This window comes from Xenopus tropicalis, chromosome 5 (assembly GCF_000004195.4).
Source record: "Xenopus tropicalis strain Nigerian chromosome 5, UCB_Xtro_10.0, whole genome shotgun sequence".
NCBI lineage: Eukaryota > Metazoa > Chordata > Amphibia > Anura > Pipidae > Xenopus > Xenopus tropicalis.
This window is the reverse complement of record NC_030681.2, coordinates 32,665,740-32,682,578: the sequence shown is the minus strand read 5'-3', so window position 1 is coordinate 32,682,578 and position 16,839 is coordinate 32,665,740. Positions and strand designations below refer to the sequence as shown.

The window sequence follows — 16,839 nt, the reverse complement described above, 5'->3', positions numbered from 1 at the left end:
CCCCCCCCACCCAACAAAAATGGTTGGTTAACCTTTAAGTTAACATTTAGTATGTTATAGAATTGCCAGTTCATTGCACCTTTTTAATTTAGTTTTTTTTTATTATTTACCTTCTTCTGCCTTTTTCCAGCTTTCAAATGGGGGTCACTAACCCAGACAGCCACAAAAATATTGTTCTGTTAGGCTACAATTTTATTGTTATTGTTAAATAATAAAAAATAAAGACCAATTGCAATCTCCACATCATAATAAAAGTTCATATTAAGGTAAATTTTAAGGGGCAGGGTTATGATGGTGTCCTATATGAAATTTTAGTAAAATGTCACACGATGTGTGAAATGCTTGCCATATGCATACTGTGACATACAAATAGCTTCTATAAAAATATATTGTTTCCTAAAGTACTTTCTGTTGGGAAGCCTTGTATGAGCTTAGTAGGTCAGTGATAGTGATCCGTGTAAGGTATATTATATACCCCGTGCACAAAAGTCATTTAGACTGAATTCTCTGCTTCCCACTGAAGCAGCAGTTTATAAGAGTTCCTGCCACTTTTGCTCCTATTCCTGTTCAGTTAATAACCCTCGTAATTCTGGCCTTTGCTTTACCTCAAAGAAATGTTTGGCAGCTTGAAGTTCCTCTTCCACTAGGATCCTGTTACTTGCTCTTTCATTTGCTCCATGAATAGTACTTAATAAAAGGGCACATTGTAACATATGCATCGGGCACCTCTGCTTTACATAATGAAAGGTCACATTGATTTCTTGTTCCCTTCTCTAATTTAATTTAATTTTTTTTTTTGTTAAAGATTCAGCCATACGAGAAGATAAAGGCAAAAGGCCTTCCAGATAACATAGCTTCGGTCCTGAACAAGCTGGTTGTGGTAAAGCTTAATGGCGGTTTGGGTACAAGCATGGGCTGCAAAGGTCCCAAAAGCCTGATTGGCGTTCGTAATGAGAATACTTTCCTAGATCTTACTGTGAAGCAAATAGAGGTAAGTGCAGAGGATGTTTGGATCTAACTTTGCAAATTACTTTAACCATGATTAAGCCTGCAAGCCCCCAAGCTACATTACAATGTGAGTTGCAGACTGACGTAGCTCTTCATGAAAGAGTTAGCAAAGGCAAAGTGGTACCCAGTGGTCTGCAGAAAAATGCATCTTTAAATATTACAACATTCACAAATGATTGCATTAGAAATGCAAAAATAAATTCACTTACAATAAACATGCATTCCCATATATTTTCCAGGAGCCCTTAGGCTAGTTCTACACCACCTAGGGTCCTAATAGCTTTCTGATGTACCTGCACTTGGAGACGCTGTGTTGCCCAGCATACAGAGCAGATTTAGGCAGAAAAATGCACGCTCAAGCATTTCTGCACCGAAATCCACTCTGTGTGCCTACACCCAGGCCAATGCAGTGGCTCTGGGTGCAGCCACATCAGAAAGCTGTTAGGAGCTTAGGAGGGTATTCCTGTTGTCCCTTTAACTTTAAATTCTAGCATGTCAAATTACATCTGTTCATGCAATTCTGCTTGCTGCCAGCTATTGAAGAGCAAGCTTACAGCATCAGTATCAGTTTGCCATGATCCAGTGCTTGCAATCACAGTAGATTTGCTGTTACTTTTGGAAAGTATTTAAATACTTTCTCTAGAAATAATTTATTCAGTTGTTGCTGAAATCAGCTGTTGTGTAACTAGGAGTAAGTGTCGTACACGCAAACACAGTGACATTGTTCCTCCTCCTCCTCTCAGCCTCATCATGTTTTTCATCTGCAGCGGACAGCAATGCGCCTCATTTCCCGTCATTGGGGCATTCACAGGAATGCTGAGGTTAAAGGAGCATAGGGCTTATGCAATAAAACATCTGTTCTAAGAAATTCACTTTGTTCAGCTGGACGATGAAAAACATATTGGAGGCTGAGCTGAGAAGGAGTGCGGTGTTAGCTTTGGTGTGTACCAGGCAAAAATCTGCTTGTTTTGTTCACTGTGTGAACCATGGTCGTATAGTAGTTATCATGTAACTTTATTGCTACTCTTAAGCATCTTTAATAGTAGTACTTAAACTACTTGTATAGCTTTATTTATATACAGTACTGACTCCTCAGCACATTCTTCCAGTGCAGTAATAGTACGAGCAAGGGGACTGACATGCAATAAATAAATATAAACCAACACAGTGGCAATGATTATGGGAGATGAGGGATAAGGGAGGTCCCTGCTTGTAGAACCCTGTTTTGTAAACTTATTGCCAAATGTATACTGTGGTTCTCTGTAACTGGAGTATTAAAGGGCAAATTTATCTTTATTGCACTGAACACACAGTCAAAGTCGATGGCAGAGCAGTTCAGAATGTGCTATCTTCTATACTGTATCACATGACCTGTGCTCTAGGTTTGTAATATCGTTTGGCAATTAATCATTCATAATCTATTATGTAATTTTTCCAAGTCATAAACAGATACACAAAATGCACTCTAGTAAAAACATCTTTCCTAGTGACAATACACTAATCTCTCATACCACCATCTCCAGTGCTTTGTTTTGTGATTCTTTACATGACAAAGGGTACAGTAGTCACACACACTAAGCAGACTGCATAGACATAAATCATTTTTCTCCAGAATTCTGCCTGTTATAGGGGATTACTACTACTACTACTCTGCCATAGATGTGAGGTCTTTCCTTACAGGTTATGAATAAACCTAAGGCACATGGGCTGATTTACTAACATAGTTGCTAAATTGTACAGGTACCCCTAGCAACCAATCCAATATTTGTTTCTTTTTCTAATTTACAGCACCATTATGTCATACAACCCCCTCCCCCCCAGACTACCTGTTAAATAATGACTTTTTTTTAGATAGACAATGGCTGCTCAGGCAAGACTAAAGCTGCCAGCTCAGCCTACAATATAGGTGCTGTTGCCTGGTTCTGCTTTTCCTATTCCTATCTCAAAATTGGTTTTCGATGCTTCCAAGTGCAGAAATTTCCGTCAGATTTTGTCTCCTTATGTTCTCACAACTAACTTAATCAGATGAAAGCTGAGGAAAAGGTCAACCAAGGGGAACCAAAATACCAGTAGGCAAGGGATATTATATTAAAATCCAAATTATTAAAATCAAGAAAGCTCTAGATCATTTAGTTTTCCAATAAGCCTTTAGACTTAGCAAGCAAAACAAAAAGATGCCTGTATGCCGGAGAGCCTAGCCTAAAGCTTATGTGTCTAAGCTACAGCTTCTCTACACAAAATCCCAGACTGGCATTTCCAACAGTCAGAGAAATAATGTATTGAATATCTCCTCATGACCTGCACACAGCTCCGTGCTTGATGGATGTGAGATTTCATTAGTGCCAGATATTGAGTCATTTGGAAATTCTAGGAGGTTTATAAAGTTGGATTGTGTTTCTCCCCAGCACTTGAATACAGTATACAACACAGATGTTCCCCTTGTCCTGATGAACTCTTTCAACACAGATGAAGATACCAAGAAGATCCTACAGAAGTACAGTCACTGTCGAGTGAAGATTCATACTTTTAATCAGAGCAGGTACTGTGCTATTCACATTAGCACTCTGTCACTTTGTAGCTCTTGCATGTGATATTTCTTAGTGCTACTATCCTCACAGCAAAACGCCAGTTCTTCCTTGCTTTCTGGTTGCAATTGTAGATACAGAATCAATATCGAGATATATTCCTTCCACAAGAACTTTGTCAAGATCACTCAGTGTAGAATGTAGGGCTTCACCTTTGTGTTAACTTTTACTGTATCATAGAATGTGCTGCTCCTTATCAACTTTTTGGTCTTCATTATTTATTTTTGCCTTTCTCTTACATCTTCCCAGCTTTTAATTGGGGTCACTGACAGCCAAGAAGAGAAGTCGTGACCAAAGGATGTAAGCAAAGTCAGAGAGACTAAGTCAGAGAGCCTGTTATCTGGAGACTCTTAAGGTCCCCATACATGGGCTGATTCTAGCTGCCGGTATCGGCCCCTTAGACCGATTCGGCAGTTAATCAGCCCGTGTATGGGCATTACTGGTGGGCCTGCCCGACTGATTTCTGGCCTGAAATCGTCCAGATATCGATCGGGCAGGTTAAAAAATCTAGTCAGATCGGGGACCGCTTCAGCTCGTTGATGCGACCTCCGGACCAACTTTTCCTATGCCCGTCGTTATAATTTGATCGTTTGGCCCCAGGGCGAAACGATTAAATTAGCCTGGATTCTCCCGATATCGCCCACCTGTAGGTGGGGGATATCGGGAGAAGATGTCGCCAAGCGAGCAGATCTGAAGGTGTATGGGCACCTTTAGGGCAGTGGCAGACGGAGATAAGTCACCATGTAAAAAATCTTTGTTGCCGCGGGCGACTAATCTCACCGCAATGCCATCCCACCGGCAAGAATGTAAATCACCGGTGGGATGGCATACGCGTCACTACGATTTCCGAAAGATGCCCGAAGTTTCCTCTCAAGGCAATTTTGGGAAATCGTAGCAACGCGTATGCCATTCCACCGGCAATTTACATTCTTGCCAGTGGGATGGCATTGCAGGGAGATTAGTTGCCCGCAGCAACGAAGATTTGTCGTGGGGCGACGTATCTCTCCGTCTGCCACTGCCCCTATGCAGCCCTCCAAGGTCTCTTTTAAGGACCCCCCAACTGTCCACTGACTTTATAGACTTTTGCGTACGAGGTTGTGATCTCACAAACATTTTGTATGACTGGCTTGCTGCATGAAAAGAGTAGGAAAGCAAGTGATGCCAATTGCTGTAATTCTTTCTCTGTGAGATCATGGAGAACTATAACACGATTACTGGAAAAATGTAAATTCCTATATTGTATGTTAATAAATCCATCCTTGCAGGTAGGTTAGAAAATATGTAAAAAAGATTAGAATATCTTTTTGCTGGCAATATCTTGTGGCACTACTGCTCTAACACATGTTCCCTTTCAGGTACCCAAGGATAAGTAAGGAGTCACTATTGCCCATTGCCAAAGACTTGTCCTATTCTGTGGAAAATGCTGAGACGTGGTACCCCCCTGGTCATGGTGATATCTATGCCAGCTTTTATAATTCCGGCCTCCTAGACAGGCTCATAGGGGAAGGGAAGGAGTACATCTTTGTTTCCAACATTGACAATCTTGGGGCCACAGTGGACCTATATATCCTTAATCATCTCATGAATCCACCAAATGGCAAGAAATGTGAATTTGTCATGGAGGTGACTGACAAAACGAGGGCTGATGTCAAGGTATGGCTGTATTTTGCACATCTCACTGATGCATAATGTTTATATTTTTTGCACAATGAATGGCATACTGTTATCAGAACCAAAGTGCTAATGTATGCCTGAAAATATTGGGTAAAGTTATGCAGTAGATGGTATATTTTGTAACTACAAAAACAGCTTGTAACAGTATTTCTTGGTTTTAATATGTGTCTCTACTTCTTTTCATTTTAAAAAGCAACTGTTCTGTCTTGCTTTATGGCAAATGATTAAACAGTGGAGAACCTCTTATGTTCTGTTAAGGGTAATTATGTACAATGCTGGGCCTCAAACCTTTCTCATCTAAGTACATGGGGCCATACACTTTGGTCCAGATGGCCAAAGCTTACAGTGTCATTCGCCACCAGGAACAGGATCCAGCAGCCAAACTGCACGGAACAATGGTCTTAATAGTTTATTTGGAAACATAGGGCCTGCTGTAGTGTGTAACTGTAGCCTGGCACATTCTGCACTAAGCACTCAGCCTTAGGCACAGTATGAACTCTGATCGCTGATATTTAATGGAAGGGCTCCTCCTTCCAATAATTAATGATGCCCTGAAATGCAAATGCAGTAGACTCATTAGTAATGTATATATTTGAGCAGTTTATGTTTGTATCCTCGTAACAAGACTTAGAGATGCCAAAGCTAATAACTGGCAAACACTGCTTTACACATGACTTTGTGGCTTGGTGCCTCTGGATTTGTAATTTGAACAAGAATTTTATTGCACAGAGCTAAAGGACAGAAAAAATAATAAATATATGGGCAGCACCTGATCCTAAAAAAAACTAAATAAAAAATAAAGGATTCTGCCAGAAAAGTGAATATGGCTGCAGATCCTTATTGCTTGCACTTAGGATTGTTATGCACTGACTGGCTCATTATACTCTAATAACTGTCATCTTTTAATCTCTTGCTAGGAATTTGACAGAAATAGTGTCTGGCTTAACATTATGTCCTTATTATTGTTATTAACATGTATTTATACAGCGCCAACATAGGGGTTGAGACACAAGGTATGGGAATGGGCAAGATCAGAAGTCAGCAAGGTGAGACATGTAGAATTAGGTGATGCATTTAGCAGCATATATAGTGCATACTGAGGCTGCGCTGAGCTAGATGAGGATAAGCTTCTCCAGAGGAGGGGTGCCTGGCAAAGTCTTGTGGTGGTCGCACAAGGTGGTCAAATATGTCAGTTATCCTAAAGGGTAATTACTAAATACAAAAAAACTGCAATTTATTTATACACTCTTCATTTTTAAATATCAGTACTTTATAATAGATCTCCTCATCTGACACTGTAGAACTGATGTAGCTCTGAAGGGCTACAGCCTAGTGCTTATGGAATAATGAGGGGCCACAATCCTCCATCATTTCTGGTCACTAACTACTAACAGCAGCTCCCTCCTGCTCCATGGAGCACCGTGCCTGCCCTGTACCAGGGCTTGTCCGACATGCAGATCTGAGTCAGTACATTACTTAGAGATATTGTCATCTCAGTGTTGCACCTGTGATATTACAAGATTGTGGGCAGACAGGGAAACCCAAATCCCTAATTTTTCCTGTAACAATGAGGTGCCGCACACACAAATTAACCCATATATTGCAGAAGCTTATCTCCATAGTGTTAACAGCTTCATTTGGTAGGTTAGTTGCCCCATGGCCACTCAGAGAGAGAATTATATTTTGTTCCATGCCAGCAGCTAAGTCTCCCTTAGTACATTTATTGAATGTTGGCAAAAGAGGCTGTGCTTTATTAATATACTTTTAGGCATTGGCTGCCATTTCTTCTAAACCATTTCTAAGCTTCACATGGTGTCCCCAGCAAATATAACCACCCTACAGGATACAGATAGACTTATTTTGTGTGCTTTAGAACCAATTGTCTCCAGACTAAGTGCTTCTTAGGCCTAAGGTGCAAGGTAGTTGCCATCTCATAAAATTCTACTGTACTTTCAGATTATCTGAATTTAAGCACTTTTTCTAGTTACTTTAGGGTTGAGTAAAAGATTGCATTATTATACATGCCAGTGTGATGTTAAAATGTCAAATAAGCGTAGAAAACACTGTAATATGTTTGTTGGACAACACATACTGATATCCCCCAAAATAAGCTAGAATGTGCGTTTCAAGATGTAGGAGCAGATTTGTCCATCTCGTTGTTACTTGCAGCAATGTGCATGGCAAAGCTTAGATTGACATAATGATGTGGTAGTTTGTGGGAAACGTGAATGGAGAAGAATGGATCATGGGCAATTTAGAAATACACCTAACTGGAATATGTGTGTGTAAACAATTATATTTTCCATGGGCATTTTAATGCCACATTACAATTTCATAATAATACATAGTAAAAAAAAAGCACAGATCTACCCTGCTAAAGGGCTGTGGTTGCCTTGGGCTTGTGCCAGAAGCCCAAAACATAAGGTACAACATTTCCTGCATATTGCTGTGTGTGGCACCTCCTGAGAACACTGCTTCCTATATCCCCACTAGTGACTCTTGTCTGTGAGGAAACATAACACATATCCTATGTCCCCCTGCTTAGTGTTCTCAGGGAAAGCACTCTATTGAGATGCCACATGTATATTTAGTTAGGTCACAAGCCACAGTCACTGCAGCTCTGAAACAAACTCTGAGCCTAAATCCCAATATTAGAAGTAGAAAACTGCCAGCCATATTTAAAATGGTTTCAAAACAAACTTTTATAGCTTCAGAGCAAGTTTAAACTGATATTATTTTACTAGAGTGTGTGTGTGTGTATATACAGGGTGGGCCATTTATATGGATACACCTTAATATAATGGGAATGGATTCATATCCATATAAATGGCCCACCCTGTACACTAGGGTTCCTTTGGAGGGGTTGAGCTTGATGGACTTTTTTTTTCTTTTTTTCAACCATGTAACTATGTAACTTTAAATCCCTTTATAAATTAGATCTCATCATGTGCCAAAACATGACTTGGTTTCTGATTATATGTTTGTAATTGAATCACCTGTAAGCCTCCTAATCCTTTCCCCACGCATTCCTTCTGATGCCATTGTTCATTAGAAATGGTTTTCAATGGAATTATGCAATTATTGTTTGAGAACAGGCCCGGACTGGCAATTTGTTGGTTCTGACAATTGCCAGAGGGGCTGCTGTAAGATGCCATTGACAGTCACTATTTATTAGGCCTGTGGGGGGCTGTTTGGGCCTCTGTGTTCTTGAAATGCTAGGGCCTATTTTGTGTGACCTGTGTGAGAACATTCTACAAATTTGACTAAAAGCTGCCATATTGTTGCCTTGCCTGAAGCTTTCCTCACAGACAGCATTCTAATGCAAAATCTGAATTATTGGTTCCTATGGCCACAACCTGTGCTATAAGGGAGTTAACGATTCTGTCATATTTCTTAACACATATATGGAAAGGTGTTAATTTCAGCGAATATAATGAAGATAGAAACTTTTTTCATTTTGTGTGCATTGTGTCTTCAGGGCAGGTAACCGGTAGCGCTAATGTGGCTATTTGGGGGGGGGATGTGCTGCTTTATAACCATGTTCCTTTCTATTGCTTCCAGGGTGGGACCCTCACTCAGTGCGAAGGGAAACTGAGGCTGGTGGAAATTGCCCAAGTGCCAAGAGCCCATGTAGATGAGTTTAAATCTGTCTCCAAGTTTAAGATCTTTAACACAAATAATTTGTGGATTTCCTTATCTGCAATCAAGAGGCTGCAAGAAGCCAATGCCATAGATATGGAAATCATTGTTAATCCCAAGGTAAACATTCAAAATGCTATATTTCTCTTCATGTATCAGTTTATTAACGCTTGCCTTGTGGCATTAGGTAGTGATAGAGGAATACGTGGACTATAACTAATCACTGGCTAGATTTTGGCATTAACCTTGCTCAAGAACATTTGAGCTGAAAATCTCTACCCTTCAAATTAGGTTAATGTTGCTCTGGGAGACTTTCCAACAACAATTAAATGCCAAAGACAGTCACTAAAAAAAAATAAATAAATGAAGGCACCGCCCTGACTGACTGGGTTTCCCTATGACTCTCTTTAATAATCTGTAAATGCAATAGAGTCACTGTGGGCTCAGTGGGCAATTAAAATGAGCCTGATTGGTTCCTGCAGTGGCATCACTCAAGCATTTTTGCTTGCCCACCCCATGCAGGTTTACACTTTTTTACATCCTGCCATGAGGATTTTTAACTTAGAGACGCAGGATCAGATCTGGCACTGGTTGCTCAGTAGACTTCCACACACATAGGGGCATATTTATTATAGTTAGCCAACATTAACTGTGATGTTGCCTATAGCAACCAATCAAAGCTTTGCTTTTGCAGCTGGTTGCTATGGGCACCATCACTAGTGATGTTGGCTTACTCACTAGATAAATATGTCCCCTAGTGATGATTGTTATTAAACAGCCAAATCGGCCGAGCATCTTAATTATCAAGATGGAACGGTAGGATGACAATGCATGGCTCATCTTGTTTTGCAGACGTTGGATGGAGGATTAAATGTTATTCAGCTGGAGACGGCTGTTGGAGCAGCTATTAAAAGTTTTGAAAATTCTTTGGGTATCAATGTTCCTCGAAGCCGTTTCCTTCCTGTCAAGACCACGTCAGACCTTCTGCTTGTCATGTCCAACCTGTACAGCCTTCATGCCGGCTCCCTGACCATGAGCGAGAAGCGTGAGTTCCCCACCGTCCCACTCACCAAACTGGGAAGCTCCTTCACAAAGGTGAGATTTCCATCTGCTCTTGGGGTTTTAGTTAAAGTAATGGAATTTATGTATGTAGGCATGTATGTATGTATGTAGGCATGTATGTAGTAAGGAGGTCTGGGAAACACTGTAGATATGTGTGTTTATGCATACGTATCTGTGATTTGCTGTCTGTAGAATTAAGGCCACGTAACACTAACTGAAAATGTTACTGGCACAGAGCTATCCTAACAGGGCCGTCCTCAGAGGCCAGGGGGGGCCTTGAAGAAGCTCTGTGCTCTAGGGCTCCCATATTAATGGAGGAGTCATTAAACAGAAAATTCTCAAAACAGCTTGGGTTCCTTCCCTGCAGTGTTAAAACTGCTGTGTTTGCCTCAGAAACCCTACTATAGTTTATATAAACAAGTAGCCGTTAATCCATGGGGGTAGCCATTCAAGTACAGGAACATCATTGAAAACAGATAAGCTGTGCAGACTCCCATTGTATACTACAGAGTTTATCTGTTATCTGCTATGTAACCTTTGCCTTTTCTCCTTTTTTCCAGCTTGAATGGCTGCCCCCGTGGCTGCACAGCAGCTTTGTTTATATAAATTATAATTTTCTGAAAAAAGCAGGACCATAGTACATCATATTTTAGTTACTTTAAAACACTTTGATTTTTTGGTGATACTGCCCTATTTGCCACCCCCTAAGGAAGGGTCTGCACTCTTTAAGCAGTGAGCAAGTGAAATGCCAAAGGCCCTTTTTCCTTTGCTGGTTACACCTGCATCTACCCTGCATTATATTAAGAGAATATATGTAATTAGGGTGCTTGCATTAGTTACCATAGACATTTATGAGGTGTAACTACTCCTCTGATATTATATTTATTTGATTTCCTTACGTATAGCAAAAGCAAGACAATAACTTTAGTTATCACTTTTAGACAGTGATATTTGCCATTTAGTCATCATTTCTTTTGGTTCTTATTTGTTCGGAGGGTTTCTGGATGCTAGGGTTTGATTTACCCCAGAAAGTGGATGGAATGAGACTGTAAGATGGATAGGAGAGGCCTGACCAGAAAAATTACAATTACATTGTAGCCTTACAGAGCAGTAGTTTTTGTTGATGGAGTCAGTGACCCTCATTCGAAAGCTGGAAAGAAGAAGGCAGATAAAAAACTGTATAAAATAAAAAATGAAGACCAATTGAAATGTTGCTAAGAATCGGCCATTACACTTTTCTGCTGATTCCCTGTAGAGCAGGGGTGCCCAGACTTCGTCACCCTGTGATCTACTCTTGCCACCTGGCATCCGTCATGAGATCTACCAAAGTTAAAATAGTGTGGGGGGGGGCGTGGCTACCAGCTCAATGTGAGAGGACGTGCAACAGCTTAGCTCCAGAGTCTGGGTCCCATTAGTGATACCTAAAAAGCTTACCAAAGAACAAACACGGAGCCTACATCGCAAGAGCAGCATCCTCTGCCTCAGAGAGCACTTATGGGGCAAAATAAAGCACAAAGACGAGCAGCAGAAGCTGCAGTAAAGCTTGAAAGGTATGCACGTGAAGGGAAACAAAATGGCGCTGAATCCCTGTCCGAGCAACAGGAGAGTATCCCAGTAGGCTCCAACACAGCACCGCTCGCTGAGCCGACACTAACTGATTTACTCTCCGAGATAACATCCAGCAGAGAGGCATGCACGGGGCTGATAGCCACGAAAGTAGACGAGGTGAAGGTGGCATTATCCATCATCTGGCACGACATTCAAAAGATAAGAGAAAGGGCCGCGGCAGTAAAACAGCGTGTCAGTGACCTAGAGGAAGCAAGCAGACCTCTCCCGACACAAATGAGAGACCTCCAAGCTGCAGTTCAGACCTGGCAAAGTAAAGCAGATGACTTACAAAATCACTTGAGGCGTAACAACATCTGCCTGCTGGGGCTCCCAGAATGTGCGGAGGGTGAGTCCCCAGAATCTTTTATCCAAAAATGGCTTATTGATATGTTTGGGAGTGACTCGCTTACATCTACCTCTTCAGTGGAGCGTGCCCACAGGGTCCCTATGCGGCCACCTCCTCCGGGTGCTCCCACCCGCCCAGCAATAGCCAGACTACTAAATACGAGGGACAGGGACAAAATTCTCCTACTGGCAAGGAACAAAGGCCAACTGCCATTTGGAAATGTCAATATTGCTATATACCCCGATTACTCCCTGGAGGTACAAAGGCAACGTGCTAAATTCACGGAAGTCAAAAAAAGCACTAAGAGAAGCGAAGATAACATATGCAATGCATTATCCCGCCAAACTGCGCATTATGGTCGATGGCAAGGTCCACTTCTTCACTACCCCACAGGAGGCTACAACTTGGCTTCACATTTGCAACAGCATAATGAATAAAAAGTTTTGCTAAACTCCACACAAGGGTAATGCAGGCTGCAACAACAGCATGATAATAAATAAAGTTAACAGTTAACAAGTTACAAATTCGTAAAGCCGCTACGATGCTTCGCTGATGGCGCCAAATTTTTTGCACCAACAGATCTGGAGGCCACTAGCGCCACATGGGAAACTGTACTATCTGGACAACTACTAAAATACTTCACTATTGGCGCAGAGATCTTCTGTATTTATATGCCTGAATGTTACCTGGTTCCTATTAGCTGTGTCCAATACTCTGCTCAAAAGGACCCATCGACAACGGAGCAAATCGGTATTTTTACTGTTCTGACTCTCTACTAAGGCCATTCAGGCCAAGCTGGAAGATAAGCCACTTGCGCCCCGCAGCACTCCCTATTGAGTGCATGTTGGTTCGGTTTAACAGTTCTGTTTGGGTCAAATCTGCTTCCATTATACAACGAAAGCAGGTGGGGAGGGAAGGGGAAGATAGAAAACCAAGCATGTAAATATAAACTGTGCAACTCAAAGTGTATCTGGGCCCGGGAAGTTCAAAGGGTTGTTAGTTCCAATGTTAATCAGGCAAATGATTAAGTTTAAGGCACGGTATTGAGCTAAAATTCTTGTATTGCACAGTGTCACGGGTAAAACGATATGCTTACAATTATGGGAGTGTCTGTGTTGAGCTGGAATGAGCGGGGTCTAAATGACTCAATTAAGAGGAGACTGGTAATGGATTAAATTAGGAAACAAAAGGCTAAAATAATTTTTTCAAGAAACACACTTAACAGGAAGTAAATTTATTACATTACCAAAACAGGTTGGGTTGGATGGAGTTCTCACTCCACATTTTCTACATATGCTGGGGGTACTTCCATTCTAGTCCCGAAATCAACTATATTTCAACCCCTTAATATACAAACAGACCCGCGTGGGTGATAGGTATTTGTCTACTGCTTACTAAACCCTACTGCAGTTAAATTAGCAAATATATACATCCCCCCCATTCTCAGACATCTGTATTCAAAATTGGCTGCCTTTGTAGCATCATACCCTCATGCCCAAGTAATATGTGCAAGGGACTTTAACTCAACACTCCATCCGCAAAAGTACAGACTCTGTAAAAGTATACCAACCACGATTCCACCCCCTCTAATTTGATGGTCCTAACAACGGCATGGGTTTAACAGAAGGATGGAGACACCTGCACCCCCAATGATTTACACTACTCCTGTTTTTCTTTCTACATCTCACCTTTTTCATCTCACGTTGGACCATGCTCCACTACTAACCAACTTGGAAAATCTGAAAACTAACACAGATAGGAGATGGTCCCTTAACCCAGCATGGTTAGATATTCTAGACATAGATGAACAACTTGGGAGTACAATAGGAGAATTCCTTGTACATTGGAAAATCTAATACATAAAACTAGAGGAGCTCCCAAAAAACAAGAAAAAATATGGGAAAAACGGCTGGAAAAATCCACTTAGGAAAATATAGGCGGTATTTTAATAAAGCATTTTAAGATAATATGTCAGTAAACTGTAATTTGTGTCAACATCCTGAGGGAAAAGGTCAGAAATGAACGGGGAAAAGGAAAATGGTTACAAATGAAAAAGTCACAATGTATTTTCGAATGCAACATAACTCGCAATTTTTGTCACTGAAAAACATGTCTTATGCTAGAACCTTATTACATTGCGTAACTCTGCCTCATAATGTGATGTATATATGCTGAAACTGCTGTAAATTCTTCTCAATAAACTTGCCTGAATAAAAAAAAAAAAAAGTTAAAATAGTGTGACGTCTATTATTTGGCGCTATAAGCAAGAAAAAGTATCGATGTTTAACAAATGCACATAGCAATATATAAATGCAGTGCCAAATTCACATTTAAACCCCACATAACATTATTCAGGTGCCAACTTCAAGTTTGATGTAAAAGGATTGTAGTAGTTTTTACTTCCCTTCTTCATGGCCCACTTTGTAGTCTGCACACAGAAAGATATATGAATTGGGAATAAATAAATACAGCGGCCTGGTAGGGACAATTTTCTATACAGGGATGAAACTACTAAAGACGGATGGCTTAAGCAGCCGCACTCGAAAGCTGGGGAGAAAATGAAGTGTTGGGATGTCATCCCACTACATTCCACCTTGAGGTCTACCAGAAACTTTAAAGTGATCTACTGGTAGACCACGATCTACCTTTTGGGCACCCCTTCTTTAGAGCACTTCATATATTATTATTCTTTATTTAAGGTACAAGACTATTTGAAGAGATTTGAAAGTATTCCGGATATGCTGGAACTGGATCACCTCACCGTGTCCGGAGATGTCACGTTTGGGAAGAATGTGGTACTGAAGGTGCGTAGAACCATTAGTCAGTGCTTTGTTCCACACGGCACCCTGTATGAGCTCAGGCGTGGGTGTTGCCTCCTTATCATGGCGGCTGCTTCCCAGGTCAGAGCTGTGAGGCCGCGCACACACAATGGATGGGCAAACAAGTGAAACAATAGAATACAGTGCAGTGTGCAAATATCTACACTGGCAACTATTCCAGCCACAAAGAAACTTATAAATAGAAATGTGATTGCAGATCGGCCCTGACAGTTTGACATGTAAATAGTACAGTGCAAGCGTATCCATACAGGATCAGTAGGCAAGGAACTTATTATTTTACGCGGAGGTGCAGAATGTCATTTTGCCTTATAACAGGTATAGTACAGCTTAGGCTAAAGATGCACAAAATCATTTCCTTTAGAAATGGAACAGTTCTACCAGCCATAGTGTTGGCATTTATCACTGATCCTCATTAAAGTGCCAGTACACCCCTTGTTCCATATGAATGCAATGAATTGGGCTACTCCATGTTTGGTCCTTATAATTAGATTGCAATGCATAGATATTTCACTTGTATAAGGGTGAAGTCACACTAAGCTACTAGTAGAAGCTACTTTTCCATGGCTAATAAACAAAAATAGACAATTATTGTCTCTGTGTGTTTTAGCAGAGGAACTGTCAGTATTGTCAGGGTGGCAGGGTATTTAGGACAAAGACACACTGAGCTACTAGTAGCAGCTGATACTAAAATAGACAATACTGATCATTTACTAATAACTGTCTCTACGTGTGTTATAGCAAAGGCAGTTCTCAGTATTGTCTATGGCAGGTTATTTTCTGGAGTTTAGTAGCCGTGAAAAAGTAGCTGCTACTAGTAGCTCATTGTGTCTTCACCCTTACTGGCATTTATTTGCTGTGACAAGTAGCGCTGTGTGTCTTTGCCCTAAGGACAAGTGCACAGAGAGCATTGGCTGTGCTGTTCCCTTCTGCCTCTCCGTATAGCTGTATTGACAGTCACAGCTGCTTGGGATGTAGCTACACAGAGGATGTACTGCAAGGGGATGTACTGCATCTTCAAGGGCCCATTGTGAGTGAGATTAGAGTGTACCACAGAAAAGTTCACCCACTTTCTATTCATTCTTTTCGGATTTTTAAAGTGTATTGATCAATTGGTGAAAGTTAGAGTTCACCATTTGATAAATGTGTTTGTAAAAATCCCATAGGAATGAATAGAATGTGGGTGAGTTTTCTGGTAAATTACAATCTCACATTTTGATAAATCTACCCCTAAGGTTCATCCGGTGTTTAAGAAGCGAAAACCAAAGTGCAGTGTGTGAAGGCTGCCATAGAGTTGTACTAGCCACTCTTAGCTCTATATGGGCTGGTTTTACCTGCCATAGAATATAGCACAATAAAAATCCAAAATATACCATTCTATATGTATGTATGGATGCAGCTGTTCAATGGCCCATATATGAACCTAATGCCTGTAACTGTTTCCATGTCTCCATTTAGGGTACTGTGATTATAATTGCAAACCACGGAGATAGAATCGACATACCTCCCGGGGCAGTATTAGAAAACAAGATTGTGTCTGGAAACCTGCGGATCCTGGATCACTGAGCTCACAACATTTTTTATGGATCATGTACAGTATAGGCAAGCGTTCCATACAGGGATTGCTGGCACGTAGATCTCTAGTTTGTAATCCCGACTCCCGCTGTACCTCACAGTATTCTCCTATGTGTGCGATAGTCTTTATTTAATTACAGAATGATAAAGCCCTTGTTATTTGGAAGCAATACCTAAACACATAGTATATACAGAAATCTATTCATGTGCAAGAAAACTTCAAGTGCAATATTGTCCTCTACTGTGAAGTAAATAAAAGGACAAACAGACACGTTTGTGGTCATATTTATTTTCTGGGGGGTGAGTGGGGGGGGGGGACATGTCCTTGCATTATTTTTATTTGTGGTTGGCTTGAAGCAATGGAAGGGTATAGGAGAAAGTCTACATGTGTATTTGCTTTTATGGTGACATCCAGGGTCCAGAAGGGAAACTGGTATTGTAAAGAGACTATACTGACAGTGACGGATTAAGAAATACATGGTTTGTTTGGTTCTTATCCTGCGAG

At 41.0% G+C, this 16,839-nt stretch overlaps 1 protein-coding gene across 2 annotated transcripts in view; it reads left to right on the top strand.

Annotated features, from left to right (window-relative positions):
- The window catches only part of ugp2 (UDP-glucose pyrophosphorylase 2), a 55,005-nt gene extending 38,402 nt beyond the window's left edge, over nucleotides 1–16,603 (top strand). For both annotated transcript variants that reach the window (XM_012962907.3, NM_001007510.1), the window contains exons 4-10: nucleotides 806–991; nucleotides 3,414–3,547; nucleotides 4,949–5,246; nucleotides 8,829–9,026; nucleotides 9,759–10,001; nucleotides 14,622–14,726; nucleotides 16,218–16,603. In XM_012962907.3, the coding sequence (XP_012818361.1) occupies nucleotides 806–991; nucleotides 3,414–3,547; nucleotides 4,949–5,246; nucleotides 8,829–9,026; nucleotides 9,759–10,001; nucleotides 14,622–14,726; nucleotides 16,218–16,325 (1,272 nt within the window). In that variant the 3' untranslated portion in view covers nucleotides 16,326–16,603. The remainder of the gene's footprint in view (nucleotides 1–805; nucleotides 992–3,413; nucleotides 3,548–4,948; nucleotides 5,247–8,828; nucleotides 9,027–9,758; nucleotides 10,002–14,621; nucleotides 14,727–16,217) is intronic.
- Nucleotides 16,604–16,839: the final 236 nt, after the last annotated feature.